This window comes from Anguilla anguilla, chromosome 1, assembly GCF_013347855.1.
Source record: "Anguilla anguilla isolate fAngAng1 chromosome 1, fAngAng1.pri, whole genome shotgun sequence".
In the NCBI taxonomy this organism is placed as follows: domain Eukaryota; kingdom Metazoa; phylum Chordata; class Actinopteri; order Anguilliformes; family Anguillidae; genus Anguilla; species Anguilla anguilla.
The window spans coordinates 44,644,037-44,659,666 of NC_049201.1; the positions used below are offsets into that span (position 1 = coordinate 44,644,037).

General features: G+C 49.6%; 1 protein-coding gene across 5 annotated transcripts in view; it reads left to right on the top strand.

The window, feature by feature from the left end:
- The first annotated feature begins 249 nt into the window (after window positions 1–249).
- The window catches only part of cep192 (centrosomal protein 192), a 46,631-nt gene continuing 31,250 nt past the window's right edge, over window positions 250–15,630 (top strand). For 2 of the 5 annotated variants that reach the window (XM_035378932.1, XM_035378947.1), the window contains exons 1-19: window positions 250–583; window positions 1,765–1,959; window positions 3,300–3,410; window positions 3,944–4,104; window positions 4,524–4,585; window positions 4,754–4,886; window positions 5,510–5,625; window positions 5,814–5,903; window positions 6,311–6,466; window positions 6,562–6,718; window positions 7,025–7,227; window positions 8,072–8,191; window positions 8,628–9,015; window positions 10,822–10,974; window positions 11,176–11,258; window positions 12,166–12,384; window positions 13,139–13,280; window positions 13,939–14,030; window positions 14,499–15,549. In XM_035378932.1, the coding sequence (XP_035234823.1) occupies window positions 1,793–1,959; window positions 3,300–3,410; window positions 3,944–4,104; window positions 4,524–4,585; window positions 4,754–4,886; window positions 5,510–5,625; window positions 5,814–5,903; window positions 6,311–6,466; window positions 6,562–6,718; window positions 7,025–7,227; window positions 8,072–8,191; window positions 8,628–9,015; window positions 10,822–10,974; window positions 11,176–11,258; window positions 12,166–12,384; window positions 13,139–13,280; window positions 13,939–14,030; window positions 14,499–15,549 (3,604 nt within the window). In that variant the 5' untranslated portion in view covers window positions 250–583; window positions 1,765–1,792. The remainder of the gene's footprint in view (window positions 584–1,764; window positions 1,960–3,299; window positions 3,411–3,943; window positions 4,105–4,523; window positions 4,586–4,753; window positions 4,887–5,509; window positions 5,626–5,813; window positions 5,904–6,310; window positions 6,467–6,561; window positions 6,719–7,024; window positions 7,228–8,071; window positions 8,192–8,627; window positions 9,016–10,821; window positions 10,975–11,175; window positions 11,259–12,165; window positions 12,385–13,138; window positions 13,281–13,938; window positions 14,031–14,498; window positions 15,550–15,630) is intronic. The other 3 variants (XM_035378952.1, XM_035378962.1, XM_035378940.1) reach the window with 2 other exon arrangements.

The window sequence follows — 15,630 nt, forward strand, 5'->3', positions numbered from 1 at the left end:
CACATTTACGCCAGGAGCAGTATTAACGATGTTGGTACAGTATTGGCTATTTCAAAAGTGGCTTAGTCGTATACACAAGCTACTGTAAATTGACAGAAAAAACGACCAATTAGACTACATAGACTAGACTTCTTACATTTTTGAATCCAATGAAATTATGGCTTTCGCGTGTTCTCCCGCCTACTTAAAGTGACGACTGGAGGCGGGCTTCCTGTGAATTATCCTACCGGATAGTTCTGAACCCTTGAGTGGGCAATGCTCTGGTTTGTTTCGATCAGTATGCAAAGCTGATAACTGGAGAGAGAAAGCCGCTATAGTTTGAAGTTTTGGCGGTTGAAAAGTGGACTATTCTCAACTATATTAAAAGAAACAGTCTTTATATATTTATTTAGCTATAAATATATCTCGTGCATGTATTACTCAAAACAACTTCAAACAGTAGTCTTTTTCCACTTAAAATAGCTAGCTAGCTAGCAGTTTCCAAGCTAGCTAAGTTAGCTGACTAGTAGTGGCGTTGCAAACAGTAGAGCGAATCTGGAGTTGGTCATAATTGAACTTCTTTCTGGACGGAGTGGAAAACAAGGTACGTCCATAAAAACGGAACATAAACTTTTAGGGAGGTGTCAGTGGTTGCTAAACCATCCATGTTCGCTTTCGAGCTTGCAAAGTTATTTTTTTGGCAAGCTAATGTTTGCTGTTTGGTAGCATTTTGAGAAAGTTGAGATGTTGGCTAATTCGCCAGCTAATGCTAACTGTCTGAGCTAACTCTTCCTGCGACGATAAAACCCTGCTCAAATCGAATGGCTTTGTTAAAGCCTTGTAGCACTGGATACTTTGTATTTTGTTGACTTTATTTGCGTAGGATGCGCAAGACCAAAACACAGAAAAGTTTGGAAACTATGTATTAATTACGCTGTTGCTTTTGTTAAACTTTTCGTTATATTTAGCCAGCTTATTAAGTTATGTTTATCATCATTACGTTGCCTGTTGGACCAATCGAGCTCCCTAGCTTAGTTAATAAATGCACTCAAATTGAGTTAGCTAGCTAGCCGACGTTAGCCAATTTAACCATACCCATCGTTTACCAGTGGTTTCCAGCAAACACTCATAACTTTAACGCTGAATAGGAAGGTTGTAACTAACACCTACCGATTTCGCTATTTACCTTTTGCACGCAGCTGTCAAGCTCGCACCATAACCTGAACTGATAGAAACACCACAACTTTTTCCTGTGTTTTCTGTGCTGGGTTTCTGCTCTTATTTATTAGAATGGTCATTTGTATGCCTGATTATTCTTTTTTTTTTTTAACAACATTGTTTACGATGAATTAACAGATTAACTCTGCCTTCGCCTATTTTGTAGATAGCTTCTATTTTCTACCATCTATGCCTTGGGTTTGTGTATAAATATATACAATAAACACAAACACGATCGGATAATAGAAAATAAAATGTATAAATGCGGTTTGGATGTACGTGGGACTACATGCTGCTCGCAGTTTTAATTAAATTCTATGCATGGGAAAATCTTTATTGTACTCATCACATGTTTAACAAATGTTATGCATATTATGGGTACAGAACTATAGGATATAGCACATACTTGGTGAAGTTTTTACTTTTTAAGTTTGAGGGTAACTTTCATCACTCTTTATTCGTATTGAGTCAAGCTGCATGTTTATGGTATGGTTGAATGAGGGCTGATTTTAAGTGTTGTCATTGAGCACAGTCGCCTTATTTCCCCCATTGGATGATGATGTCCAGCAGGTGAACTGGAGCCAGCGGGCCCAAAATGACAGAGAGCTTCCACAACATTGAAGATGAGCCCTTCCCCAGCTTCCTGTCGGCCTCGCTCGGTAGCGGCAACGGCACTCTGGGGAACGTGACACTGGGCTCCAGGCTGGGGGTGCCCGTGGCCGCCTCCACCGTGGCTAAAATTAGAGCCGGAGCTGACAACAGGTGGGGCCGCGCTGCCCGCGAGCGCCTCTCCCGTCCCGTAGCTCTTCACGGGGGTTCTCTTCCTGTCCTGGCCCAGAAACGAGGCCTCTGATGCCCTCATTTCCCTTTTGGTGGATAGCAAATACAAACTACTGTGGAAGTGTGGGGTGGGGGGGTGTATTTCATGTAGCAGGATTACTGGGTTAGCTGGATAACTGCACTGAGTAAAACCTGGCACAGCTCTTTTTACTTCAGTCCATGTTCCAGATTTGGGAGGGTTCTGGGCTTTTACTCTGAAGCAGTTATCTGGCTAACTCTGTAATCATGCATTGTGAAACAGGGCCCTGGAGGAAAACGCTGATGACAGGAAAAAAAAATACAAGTGTATGGCTCTGATTAAACCAAAGCTGGTTATGCTTTTAGCTGGCTCATGCTGTGGTAGTTCATGTAAGCTTCAGACAGCAAGCAGCTGGAACAATAATATTTATGGTTATAATAATCTTATCGTGCTCCTTTAATACAGTAGTTGGAGAGTTCCATAGCTTGGCATGAGAATAGAAAGAAACCTCTCCACTCTTTGTACTTTTTTCATTGGAACTACTGCAGATCTGAGGTGTGCTGATATTTTATTAAGAGAATGATGATGTACTTGGGTGCTAAGCCATTTAATGCTTTGAAAACAAGTAAGATAACCTTGAAAGCAGGTCTATAATGACCACATAGCCAGTGAAAATTTGTCAAAACTGTTTTAATACGTGCTGTGTTTTTGTTTTGTCAGAATACGTGCTGCTGCATTTTGTGCTAATTGTCACTGAGTTATTTTGAAGAGTGGAGGCTAGATAGACTAGTGCATTGCAGTGGTCTATCCTTCTGGTATGATGTATTGCTACGGTGTACTAATTTCCTTGTATTGGCATCAGATGTTCTGGTGATGAAAATATACTTTTATAACGGTCTTCATGTGGGATTGAAAGTTGAAATTAGTATCTATATTTATGCTTAGGTTTCGTGCTTCTGTTTTTGTGTTTATGGCCGGTGGCTCTAATTTGGGAATTTATGAGATTTTCTCATAAACTCCCAAATTAGAGCCATATCAAAGTAAAATTTATGGACTGATAGATCTTGTAGAATCTTGAGTGATATAAATAAAGTAACAGTTTGTGGGTTGCCACTTAAGAGTGGTTACATTTTTAAACAATTTGCATTACATTAAAAAAAAAAAAAATGCTGCTCCATAAGTACACCCATTTTTTTCACAGAATTGAGACATAATGCGGCATTGAAGAATCTGTGTTTGAGACTCCTGGTGTGATAGAAAAATATTTGGATATTAATAACGGTGCATCCATTCATGTTTGCAGGATATCTGATATCCAGGCATCTTATCTGGAGGATGGGCAGCTCTCGCTGGTCAACTCTCAGCCCTCCAGTGGACAGAGGGGGAAGTTCGCCCTGAGTTTCAAAGATGACCTGTGAGTGTCCATGCGCAGTCACATATGAAGTCATTCTTTGAAGTGGTACTAAGAAGACTGAAAACACAGTAATTGTAATTAGTGTGCATGCATGGCTAAACATATGCATGCATGTGTCAGACCTGGGTCAGGTAACTATTTGAAATACCATATTATAGGAAGTATTTATTTTCAGCAATATCCAGAAGATAAGTCTTCTTTGATTGTACGTTTGTTAGTAACATGTATTAGAATTCATATTAGCAATGTTTTTAATTGGAAAATGTGAGTGCTTTCGAATTTTAGTGGAATGTGAAGACTCCAGAGTATTTTAAATATATATTTGACCCAGATCTGTTTTTTATTTTTATAAAAAAAAATTTTTTTGTGTGAATGTTTTTCCATACCCTGTATTATGTGCAGTTATGAAGCCATTGTAATTCATATAACGGAACAATAAGTGGTTAAATCGATGGATCAAATATTACTGTGTGTGTGCATGTGTTTAAACATGCCTTTATACATTATATAATTTTTTCCTAAACTCCTCATAGGGATGGTGCGGACGACTTCATTGCTGCTCACCGTTTGTCAGACATGCTGGTTAAAATCCACCTGGATGAGGGGGAGTCCACTGCCAGGCTCAAAGCGCCCCCACAGGGCTCTCCCCTGCAGGCAGACCCCCCTGCCCAGCGTGCTTCTGAGCACGGGGACGGTACGCAGCACCCGGCTCACCGTCAGCCTGGCGAACTGCAGTCAGCCAGTAGGCCCCTGTCGGTGGACTTGTTTTTTGTCTTTAGCCTACCTATCAGCACATTTTTCGTTCTTTATTAAGTTTGCGTATGACAGAAGTGCTGAGGTTTCCCTGCTGAGTTCATGATAAACTGCTGCGTTTCGTTTTCCCCAGAATGTTTCCTGTGTTTGTTTTTGTCAGCCAGGGAAGTAAAGAAACAGACCGTATGGAAGGGTGTTGTGTTTCATAATCAGTCCTTGCAACAGATGCTTGTTTGTGTCACTTTATTACCAACGATAATTTTTTACTTGTTGCACAACACACAATATTACGGTCCCCCTCGCATGAATTAAGGGAATGATGCATACATATTGATCAGTGTCTTTTGCTTCTTATTCTAGACCTGTCAACTGGACTAATTACGTTTTCTCACCTGGGAGCTAGAGATGTCACGGATATGAAGGTATCAGTTTGTGAATCAATGAAATGTTGAGACATCATTCAGTCCTCTTGAGACTATGGCATGTCAATTTTTATAGACGGACTGATTTAAAACTGTGCTTGCGTATCAAATTTAATGCAAGTCCTCAAGCTGAATGGGTTTTTATGACCCCCCCCCCCTCCCCCACAGGGTAAACACGCTCTCCCCGAGGTGCAGGAGGAGGGCTCGGCCAGCGACAGCGACCGCCTCAGCGGCAGCGTCTCCAGTTTTGTGGCCAATGAGAAGCTCCTGTCCGTGTACAGCCTGAACAGCGACGCCACAGGTGGGCCCAGTCTCCGCCTCCAGCTCGACGATGTGTCATTACACCAGAGCCCTCAATCTCTCTATCTCTCTCAGGAGAGACATGGTCTAACAGAGCGGAGCATGTTACACTGTTTTTTTAGCTGATAGATTTTATGCTGCAGACTGCAGGCACTGTAAATAGTTTGCATATTGTGATAGATCCGTCCATTTGCAAGCCGGAGACAGAATGCATGTCAACTCACGAATGGCTTCTATTTCAAATATAATAAATCAGACGTAAATGTTATTACACTGTGTCTAAAATTATAGCCTCATCACAGAGTGATTTAAAAAATAATAATAAATGACAACAATTTATCACAAAAAAAGGTGACTCGCTTGCTTTTGACCAGGGTGCATTATTTATTTCTGAACCTTTGGGTGTGGAGCTGGATGCATTTTGGCTCTGGAGTTTTCAGGTTTGTGCTAAGCTTCATGCTTTTCGGTGAGGTTTTGGTCTGCGCGGGTTTGAGGCTTTTGTGAGCAGTATGACCGTCTCACGGCTCTGCTCTGAAACGTGTAATGTGAGTCCGACGTGCTTTTTGTCCTGCAATGATTCACCGCTGTGTGGCGTGTGATTTGTCATGCGCCTGCGGCCTGCAGACGATGACATCGACGTGGACCAGCTGCAGGACGACGAGCTGGAGCTGTACTTCAACAAGCTGGTCCCGCCCGCCATGCAGAGGGGGCGGGTCGAGGGGCAGGAGATCCCTCCCACTGTGAGTCTGTCCGTCACGTGGTCGCCATGCGACAGGGGTGGTGTGGGGGGCGGGGGGGGGGGGGGGGGGGGGGGTTGATCTATCTGCCTCATTAATATTAAGCACATAATCATTACCTCCTCTTTCTCACTTTTTATGTCATTTCAGGTTTTTACATGTCCATTTCTTTTTTGCTTCTTGATTTCTAGGGGCAGACTGGAATTGCGGAAAATTCATCTCACCCGGGCTCTGCGGAACCTGAGAAAAACAGATACAACTTCCTGGATGATTTTGACCAGGTGGAGACATTGATGCTGTGAACTGTTCAGCCCTTTAATTCACTGTGAAAGAAAACGTTTGTGCTTGTGTGTGTGTGTGTGTGCGTGTGGTATGGGTGGTGAGGGGGTTGGTTGAAATTCCATCCCTGCATAACCAGTGTTGGAGGAACATGTTCCAATATTCCATTGTTCGTTATTGGATCTTTGTTTGGAATGTGGAATGCAGATGCATTGTGGCTGCGATCAACGCGATGGAGGGACAATAACACACACGCACGCACACACACACTCGGACACACACTCACCGACAGGGCAACGCACTCACACACGCGTGCCTGCCTCCCGGTACTGTTGAATCCCAGGTGTTTTGTGGCTGTCTCTCACGACCTGTGTCTCACCGTCGGTTTCTGGTGGCCTGCTGGGGGCAGGATGACTTCCAGATGCCGGACGTGCGGCTGGCGGCCACGGGCATGGACTCGTGCCCGGCCAGCGACGAGGAGGACACGGAGGACGAGCTGGAGGCGGCCCGCCGGCTGGGCAGCGCCAGGCCCCGCTTCCTGCTGCCCAGCACCTCCAGACAGCTGGTGAGGGCTCGCGCCGAGGGGGGGGGTTGGGGGGGTTTCTGTGGAGCTGGGCGGGGCTGGAGTCTGACTGCGTTCGCGCTTGTGGCCCCCCGCAGGTCGGGGAGAGCCACCGCCCAAACTTCCGGCCCGGCCTGGAGGGGGGCAGCTCGGACGACGAGCCGCTCCCCGCCGCCGCCCGGAACGCCCCCGCCAACTCCGGCATTGAGTTCAGACGCTCGGCTGAGGGCCAGGTGATAAATCCACCAATCACAGGTAAGGAATGTGAGCACGCTGGTGCATGCCATTTATAATGGCGTTTTACAGGGTAGTGACCATACTTTAGGTGTTTTGTGCAAATCTTTTTTCGTTGTGTACAGAATTATCACCCTCATAGAAAAGATGTTGATTATGAAGATGGAGGTTTTTGGTGCAATATAGTGTTAAGAAATAAAACTTTGCAAACCATAAAATTTGCATAGGTATATCTGTGTTTGTATATTACCTTTGTGTGTTACTGACATACAGAGTCCAGTTCTGTGCTCGGTTTTAATACAAGCCCGCCTGTCCTCTGTCGCCCAGGCGACGGCGGCGGGGGCGGAGACGGGAGCAGCGGGAGCGAGGAGGACGGAAACGACGGCGGCGTGTCCACCATCCCCCTGCCCCCGGGCGGCGGCCAGGCCTACGACGGTCCGCGGGGCAGCGGCGCGGGCGGGGACCAGGACGGGCACGGGGTGCCCTCTCTCCCTGCGCCCAGCAGGGCCAGTGTCCCGGGACACAGCGAGGTACGAGGCCCCGCCCCCTCCACCCCGGGGACGCTCGAGCTCGGCTGCCGATGCCGCGTCGACTGCTAGCGGCTAGCATGGGACGTCATAAGACGACCAGGCGTTTCCAGTGCGCACCGAAGGGTTCCCTTCCCACAGGCCCTTGAGAAACCCTTGAAAGTGCTTGATTTCGAATGGAAATTAAAGCTGGAGCAATTCAAGGTTTCCCCCGAGTGGTTAGAATTCTGCTGGCGTGTCGAGACTCAGGCATATATTACACTGTAATTACGCGCACAGTCCTTACAGCAGGGATCCAGAATGCTGTGTGTTGCGTGACCTCAGCTCCTGTTTTACATACAATCTCACTGCGAAAAGAGTGTCACGGCAGAGTGTTCAGATTTATGATCCGCATATTTGATTTGGCGTATGTTTTACACCGGATGCCCTTCCTGACGCAACCCTCCCATTTATCCTGGCTTGGGACCGGCACTAAGAATGCACTGGCTTGCGCATCCTGGCTTGGGGTTTTTGGGGGCATTGGCTGGGATACGAACCCTTGCCGCCGGCGTGGCAGGCAGGAGCTCTACCACTGAGCCACCAATGCCACTGTTCACTTAAGCGTCTAACATGTTAAAATGTCAAAATATTATTACAGTAACAAAAATATTAACCTTAACATGTAAAAGCTGTTCATCCTCCCGTGGAAACTTTGAAAACTGATCTTACATTTTGCAATAGTGATACCCCGATACCTTTTTTTTCGGAACCCTGAATCCAGACTAAGGAAATCCCAGTTGCATTAGGTTAAACACAGGAGCCAGAAAGGATGTATGTGTGAGGGAGGCCTCTTATTTGTGCCTTTCAGATGGGGGACCGCGTGGGCCCGGTGGGTACAGGAGAGGGCGGTTTCGTTGCCCCCGGCTTGGGGCCGCCCAGGCTGTCTCCTGTGAACTGGAGCATGACTCTGGACCGGCAGGAGGCCTTGGTGAGCTGTGCTAATGCGCTGCTTTCTCCAGCTCCTGCAGAGGAACCGCTTTTCCACTGCTGTCACACTCGCTGGGGTGCATGGGAGCGTGTCTGCGCCAGAATACGAATGCAAATGCAAATCGGCAATTCAATTTCGTTTTCATTCGACGAGCGCAAAAGCTGTGACTTAATTCAACCGAAAATGCAAAAGCCTGCTTTACATTTTCATTTTAAGGTTAAATGGAAAAAAAAAAAAAAAAATTCTTTTTTTGTGAAGTGCATTGCATTCTCATTCAGTTGTAGGAAATGAGTTATACAATTAAAGATTTATTTATTGAATGATTGACTTCATATTAAAAAAAACGACTTGTAGCAGCGCGCAGTGAGGCCTGCTCAGAATGGGGGAGGTAGTTTTTATTCGCGCTGAAGGTTTCGCTGACTTCCTGAATTCCCAGGATGCCATGGACAGCGCCGAGTCGGCGGCGGCGGCGGACGGGCCGCTGGACTCCCTCTACCTGTGGAACGGCGGCGGGCTCTGGCGGCCGCCGGACGCGCTGGGCTCCGCCCTCCTCCAGGGAACCCTCCAGAGCAGCTTCCACCTCTCCCAGGCGTTCCCGTCCCACAGCGCGAGCGCTGGCCAGGAGGAAGAGGAGGGGGCCCTGGGGCTCCGGGGCGGGCCCTGCGGCTACTCCACCGTCCCCGAGCCCTCGGACAGCAGCGGCGAGGGGGAGCCCCGGGCCGCCTCCCTCGAGGCCAAGTACCTGTCCCAGACCGGGCGGGGGGAGGAGGGGGACGACATCTGGGACCGCCCCCCGGACAGCGCAAAGCTGGACTTCCAGCAAGGTGAGAGCGGAGAGAGCGGTAGGCTTTAATAAGCCTCTCTGCTGAAATGATCAATAGTCAGCATATGATACATTATTTTGTTTAATTTTTAAACTGGAAAAACCACATATGCTTGGTATGATTCTGAAACCAACTAAATGGTAAATGGACTGCATTTATATAGCGGTTTTATCCAAAGCGCTTTACAATTGATGCCTCTCATTCACCCATTCACACACCAACGGTGAAAGGCTGCCATGCAAGGTACCAATCAGGTCGTTGGGAGCAATTAGGGGTTAGGTGTCTTGCACAGGGACACTACGACACGCCCAGGGTGGGGGATCGAACCAGCAACCCTCCGGCTGCCAGACAAACCGCTCTTACCTGCTGAGTTATGTCGCCCCCAAGTATTACAGTACGCTGCGCTTTTAGGAGTACAATGTGGGAGGGCTCCTGGGCTGAGTCCGGGACGCACCCCTGCCATAGGGCGACGCGTAACAGGTGATTGCATGGCCTCGGGTATGGGACGGTCTCTCCCCGGCTGCCTGACCTGTGGCTACTGTGGACTGCAAAGCCGCGAATGAAATGTCTTCCTCTGACTCCGCTCCGTGCGAGCTTGGCCGTGGGCTGAGGTGTGAGGTGAAGCGGCTGTGAACCGCACGTTTTGGGGGGGTACAGCGGATGTCTTCGCTCTCCCCAGTCTGCAGTGGGGAACGTGCATGTACACCGCTGCACAATAGCTAATAGCTAATTGTAATAGTTATTACAAATTAATTTGGGAATTAGACATATTTATCCTCACGTTGTGCCCAAATAAAATTTAAAAAAATTAAAAAATCACTGTGTTACCAAATGAAACCATGTACAGTATGTGGTGTCCAAAATTGGATTGACTGTATAAAAAATGTCTCGCCTGTAGAGAAAGAAGATGAGAAAATACGAGACCAACAGGTTAAATTCTCACGGTAGCCCTAGTGATTTCGGACGGCAGAGCCAGAGCTATACCCACTTGCATGAAAGCAAGCTCCCACAACATGGGAACAGCGAGTCCGGCAAAATTAGCTCAGCCTTCACAGGTTCCTCATGATAAATTCACACGCTGCTTACTTGGCTAATTAGCAATGGGATTTTCTGTTCATATATATTCAGAAAATATAAATGTTACAATAAAAATGCTGCTCAGCTGTTTGGCATAAATAATAAATTAAAAAAATAATTTTTGTTTGTTTTTGGAACGTTATTGGATTCAGCAAAGCTAGCGTCCCGTGAGTCTGCATTAGGATGGCTTGCACATCCGCTGCTGTATTATTCAGAATGCTGCTTTCCACGCGAAGTGGTTTTAATGGCCGACGGTTGTTTTAATAGTTAAACGAGACTGTGGGGAACCCTGCGTATCAAAGGGCCTGCTGGCTTTGTGACGCTCTCGTGTTCCCGGCTCTGAAAGCCGAAAGCGGCCAGCTTCAAGAAGATCCGTGATGAAAGCTCGGCTTCTGTGGGTGAAACCGCCAGTTCTTTCTCCTGCCTGTTTGCAATGCACAAACTTTTTGGAACCGTTTTATTTATTTTTTTAAAAACACCTTCACACCCTTGAGTTGGCCTGCGCTCCGGAGTGTGTGGTGTGCCGGAGCAAAGTGGAGTTAAGCGTGTGGTGCAGAACATGCTGGAAAGGCTCTTAAAAGGCAAATCCAAAAGTTCTGCACGGATCATTTTAGTTACAAATTTTAAAAAGCCACTGTGACTTTTTTTAAAGAGATGGACATTTTAACTGTATGTTTCTGAGGATTTAACTTTCGTTCATGACATTAAAGCTTTTCTTGTTATTATTAGGGGGCAACGTCGCTCATAGTGTGGTCTACCAGAACGAGGAGGGCAAATGGGTGACCGACCTGGCTTACTACTCCTCGTTCGAAAAGGAGGCGGAGGTGAATTTCCCGAAAGAGGTGGCCAGCGAGTTCCAGTCGGAAGAGTTCGTTTCTGGCAGTAAGTATCGGGCCGGGGCCCAGCAATGGAGAGAAAACTGTGCTTGTGATTTTAGCCGTAGACTCAGTTCCCCTGTGCCTCAACTAATATACACCATGGTAATAGTTTTAGTCACTTTCTACTGGAGTATTAGTACCTGTGGTCACGGTGAATGGTGGTGTATCAGCTCCTTTTTCTTTGTGTTTTTCCCCATTTCCTTAGTGGTCTGTCTTTTTACAGGTAACGCCATTGAAAAGATCATTGAAGATCAAGAGGAATTTGAGAAGGAGAACCAGTTCATACAGGTCGGCTGGCATTGTTAATGAAAGTCATTGGTGTTGAACAGTGGAGAGCTTGACACGATTTAAGTATCGCTGATGCCATTCGCGTGATGAATGGTTGTATGTATGATTGGTGAAGGAATTGGACTTGTATAGGATGTGGGGTCTGTTCCTAGCTGAGGTGCTGTGGGTGTTCTTTTGAACAAGGTACTTGCTATAGTAAAATATCCAGCTGTGTAAATTGAATTGTGAGACGCGATCTGTGTAAGCCACTCTGAATACGAGTTTCTGCTAAGAGCCGAAATATAAATATCATCTCACGGTTCAGCGCTGCCTTCTCGTGCAGCGTTGAATGGTTTTCAAGAGAAGTCAGTTCAGCTGAAGATTTCCTGTCGCTTGAAAGATATCCTCTCACTTTAACTTGGCTGAGATTTCCTATCCATTAGCAGGTTTGTTCTCTTGGAGGATAAAACCCCAGGGGAAGGTCTGTTGCGTGAAACAAAGCTTTTTATTTTGTCCTCAGTACAGACAGCCTTCCTTGGAGTTTAGTGTGAAACACCTAGAATATTGCAAAAAACTTAAATTATTTCAAGCTCTGATTTGGCCATAGATTAGGTTAGTTAAATTACATTACATTACAGGCATTTTAGCAGACGCTCTTATCCAGAGTGACTTACACAACTTTTACATAGCATTTTACATTGTGTCCATTTATACAGCTGGATATATACTGAAGCAATTTCGGTTAAGTACCTTGCTCAAGGGTACAACGGCAATGCCCTACCCGGGAATCGAACCTGCGACCTTTCGGTTACAAGCCCAGTTCCTTACCCACTGTCCTTTTATTTATTTATAAATGAATCCACTGCTGAATGTTCAGAGGGTGCTGTGGCGTCTCCTGTTCTAACGCGGACTCCCCTGCTTTCTTCAGGAGGAGCAGATGGCGGCCGAGAGCCCCGGTCTGGGTCTGGGGGACACCTCGTGGAGGCTCCCCAGCAGCAACCACATCCTGATGAGGGCGTCCCAGGTCTCCTCCGACTTCGAGCGGGGCAACCAGAGCTACCTGCGCCTGTCCCTGGGGGAGTTCTTCCTGCAGAGGTCCGAGGCCCTGGGCTGCCTGGGGGACAGCATGGAGGACCGCGTGAAAAGGGTCAGCGCCCTCCGCCGTCAACCGCCAACCTCCGCTCCGCTCCAGACCCCCGCGGGGGGAGGCCGCCGCTGTAACTGCAGTGCAGCTCGCGCGCGCTGGGGGCTTTAAGCCGGTCTTTCTCCAGAAACGAACTTTTCCAGCGCTGCAAATTGACGCTCGCGTTTCTCGACGGGGGCCGGCGGTTTCCCGGGAGACGAGCGTTCGCGCGGAAGCCGAAGCGGGAGCGGTGGGAGAGAGAGCTCCGTTGAAGCCGGCCCCCCTCGAAAAACACGAGTTTTGAATTTGCGGTTTGGAAGTTCATTTCCGGGCTTTGACTGGGCTTTTTTTCCGTCCGCCGCTCGACGCTAGAGGCTGGAGTTAACCCCTGCTTGGGCTGCGGCGCGAACGCTGGTCTCCCGCTAAACCGCCACCCCCCTTAGCGCGGCGCGCGGAGTCGGTTTGAGAAACCTCCCTGAAGCTGGCGCTCAGTACTTTAACCGGGGATCTGAGCTTAATCTAGAGCGAGATTAGATTAAGCTCCGGGCGTTTGATCAAAGGCCTTGTTCCTGATATCTGAATGCTGTAGCGCCCTGCCCTCCTTTGTGTGCCTTCTCGAGCTGAGTACCCGGCTGTCTCCCGGATGAGTGCTCGTCAGTACGCAGAGGGGGGGTGGGGGGGGGGTGGGTTTTTGGGATTTGTCTGCTGGCTGTGTGTGCATGTGAATGAGGGCGATTGGATCACATCGTAATGTTTAACCCCCCCCCCCCCATTCCAGCCCTCTTTCGGCTATGTCATCACCTCCCCTGAGAAGAGGGAACCCTTTGCCCTCATCCGGCCCTCAGACTTCTCCTCCAGGGGCAGCTCCGTGCACAGCGACACCCTCCTCAACAGCGACGCGGACGACACCATGAACCGAGGTGAGCCTACCTGTTCCCCTGCCTGGGTCTCCCCGCCGTTACTTCTGTCTGTCGTTCGCTTTGAAGGGAACCTACGTTGGTGGGGAAAATGAGGGGAAAAAAAATACTGAGGTAAATGAAGCACCTCGCTTGTTTCCTTTTTACAAATTTCTTTCTTTTTTTATCATTGTGTGTTGCAAGGACCACAGCCTTTTAAAAAAAAAAAAAAAAAAAAAGAAGTGAATTAGAGAAATTGTGGAAAATTCTGGAAATTTCAAACTCTGCTCTCCCGCTCCGTCGTGCTCTCGTTCCATCGCTGTAAGCCTTTCGGTAGTACCCGGCCCTTCAGGTGGCTCTGACGTCCTCAGTCCTCCGTGGCGAGCCTCGGTCGGTTTGTGTCCCGCTGTATTTCATGCCCTGTCCATCGCTGTATTTCATGCCCTGTCCATCGCTGTATTTCATGCCCTGTCCATCGCTGTATTTCATGCCCTGTCCATCGCTGTATTTCATGCCCTGTCCATCGCTGTATTTCATGCCCTGTCCATCGCTGTATTTCATGCCCTGTCCATCGCTGTATTTCATGCCCTGTCCATCGCTGTATTTCATGCCCTGTCCATCGCTGTATTTCATGCCCTGTCCATCGCTGTATTTCATGCCCTGTCCATCGCTGTCCCCGCAGAGGAGCTGAACAAGACGGCGGAGAGGTCGTCTGAAAGGACGGAGCACAGAGAGGACGAGAAGCCCGCTGCCCCCGAGAAGGAAGAAGCAAAGGTCAGTTTTTTATGCGAAGCGTACCGAGGACTTCCTGCTCTGCACTAATTCGGACGTGATGTGTTTTGGGAGGAAGTTTGTTGCCGTTTGGTTAATTGTCGTATGCATGAGACGGAGCACGTTAGTTCTGTTGAATGGCGAACGGTCTATCGAGGATAAAATGCATTGCAGTTCGATTGAACAGTGCTCAGTTTTGTGTACCGCACCACAGACCCATGACAGCGTTTAGTCAATTCATGTTCTACAACTTTTTGAGCTCGGCCGTCTCCGGGAGGCAGAAGTCCCTGCCTCTGAACAAACGGTCCAACCGAATGGCTTTCTGTACAGCTTTAAACTTTTCATATGCTTTCATAAAAACATGCTTCAGGAGAGAGCTCTTGTCTGATTCGATTTTGGTTGGGAAAGAAGAAAGAAGCTGGAAAGCCTGTCTTGTTTTCCATTAATTTCTCTTTTTGTCCTTTTGTTCAGGACCCCCGGGCCCTCGCCCCCGAGCCCCAGAGCGTCCCCGCCGGGAGCGGCGACTCCCCCAACAGCAGCAACGACCTGCTGCTGAGCATCAGCACCATCGCCACCGCCATCGCCGACGCCTCGCTCAGCTCCGACCCCGCCCAGCTGGCCGCCATGATCATGGAGCTGTCCAAGAAGAACCGCGACAAGGGCCGGCGCCCGGCCGCCGCCGACCGGAGCGCCCTGCTGGAGGCGCTGCAGAGGAGCGCCGCGTCGTCGGGGGCGGCGGGGGCGGTGCCCAGCGCCCTCGACATGGAGAAGTACCTGCGCCGGGCCGAGACCTCGGGCAGCGACAGCGACTGCTCCGCCTCCCGCCACAGCTTCGACATCCTGGGCTGGGCCGACGGGAGCTCCGCCGCGTCCACCCTGCGCGCGAGCCACGCCGCCACCGCCGCCGCCGCGGCGCCCCCTGCTGGGAAGGAGGACCCGGAAGCGCGGCGGAAAGAGAGGAAGAGCTCGGCGGCGGCCCCGCCTTCCAACGCGCGGCCCGGCGGGGGGGCCGGCAGGAAGCCCGAGGCGAGGCGCAGCTCCATCCCGCGCCCCAAGGCCAGCTGCGGTCCCGCCGCGTCCGCCAACGGCAGCAGGAGGTCTGTCGGGGCGGGGCAGGCCCCCCACTCTGCTCATTCTGCGCCAGCGAGTAAACCCGCGCCGGCTCAGAGCCGTCCAGAGCAGGGGGCCCCCGGCCCTGCCGTCTCAAACAGGGGCGGCTCCCAGGCACCGCCGGCCAGCGGGGGCGTGGCCCCCAGCCCCACCCCTGTCCCTGTCCCCACCCCCCGATCGGTCGTGCCGGACGAACCCGCCTCCGTCCCCAGGACCTCCCCCCGTCCGCGGGACCTGCCCTCAGGACCGCCCCCCAGAAGCCCTGTTCCCAATCCCTTCTGGCAAGGGAATGATGGGCGTGAGGGGGCGGGGCCCAGCACAGCCAATCGAGAGCCGCCTGGCCACAGCGCTGTGGAAAAGCATGTGGGCTTTACCCCATATAGCCACCTGCCTTCAGCTCAAAGCAAAGCCGGTGAGTGCCGTGTCCTTTTATCAGTGTGTGGAGACGGCCTCTTCCAGTGTGCCTGCTTCATTTCCATTTCAGTCTACAAGG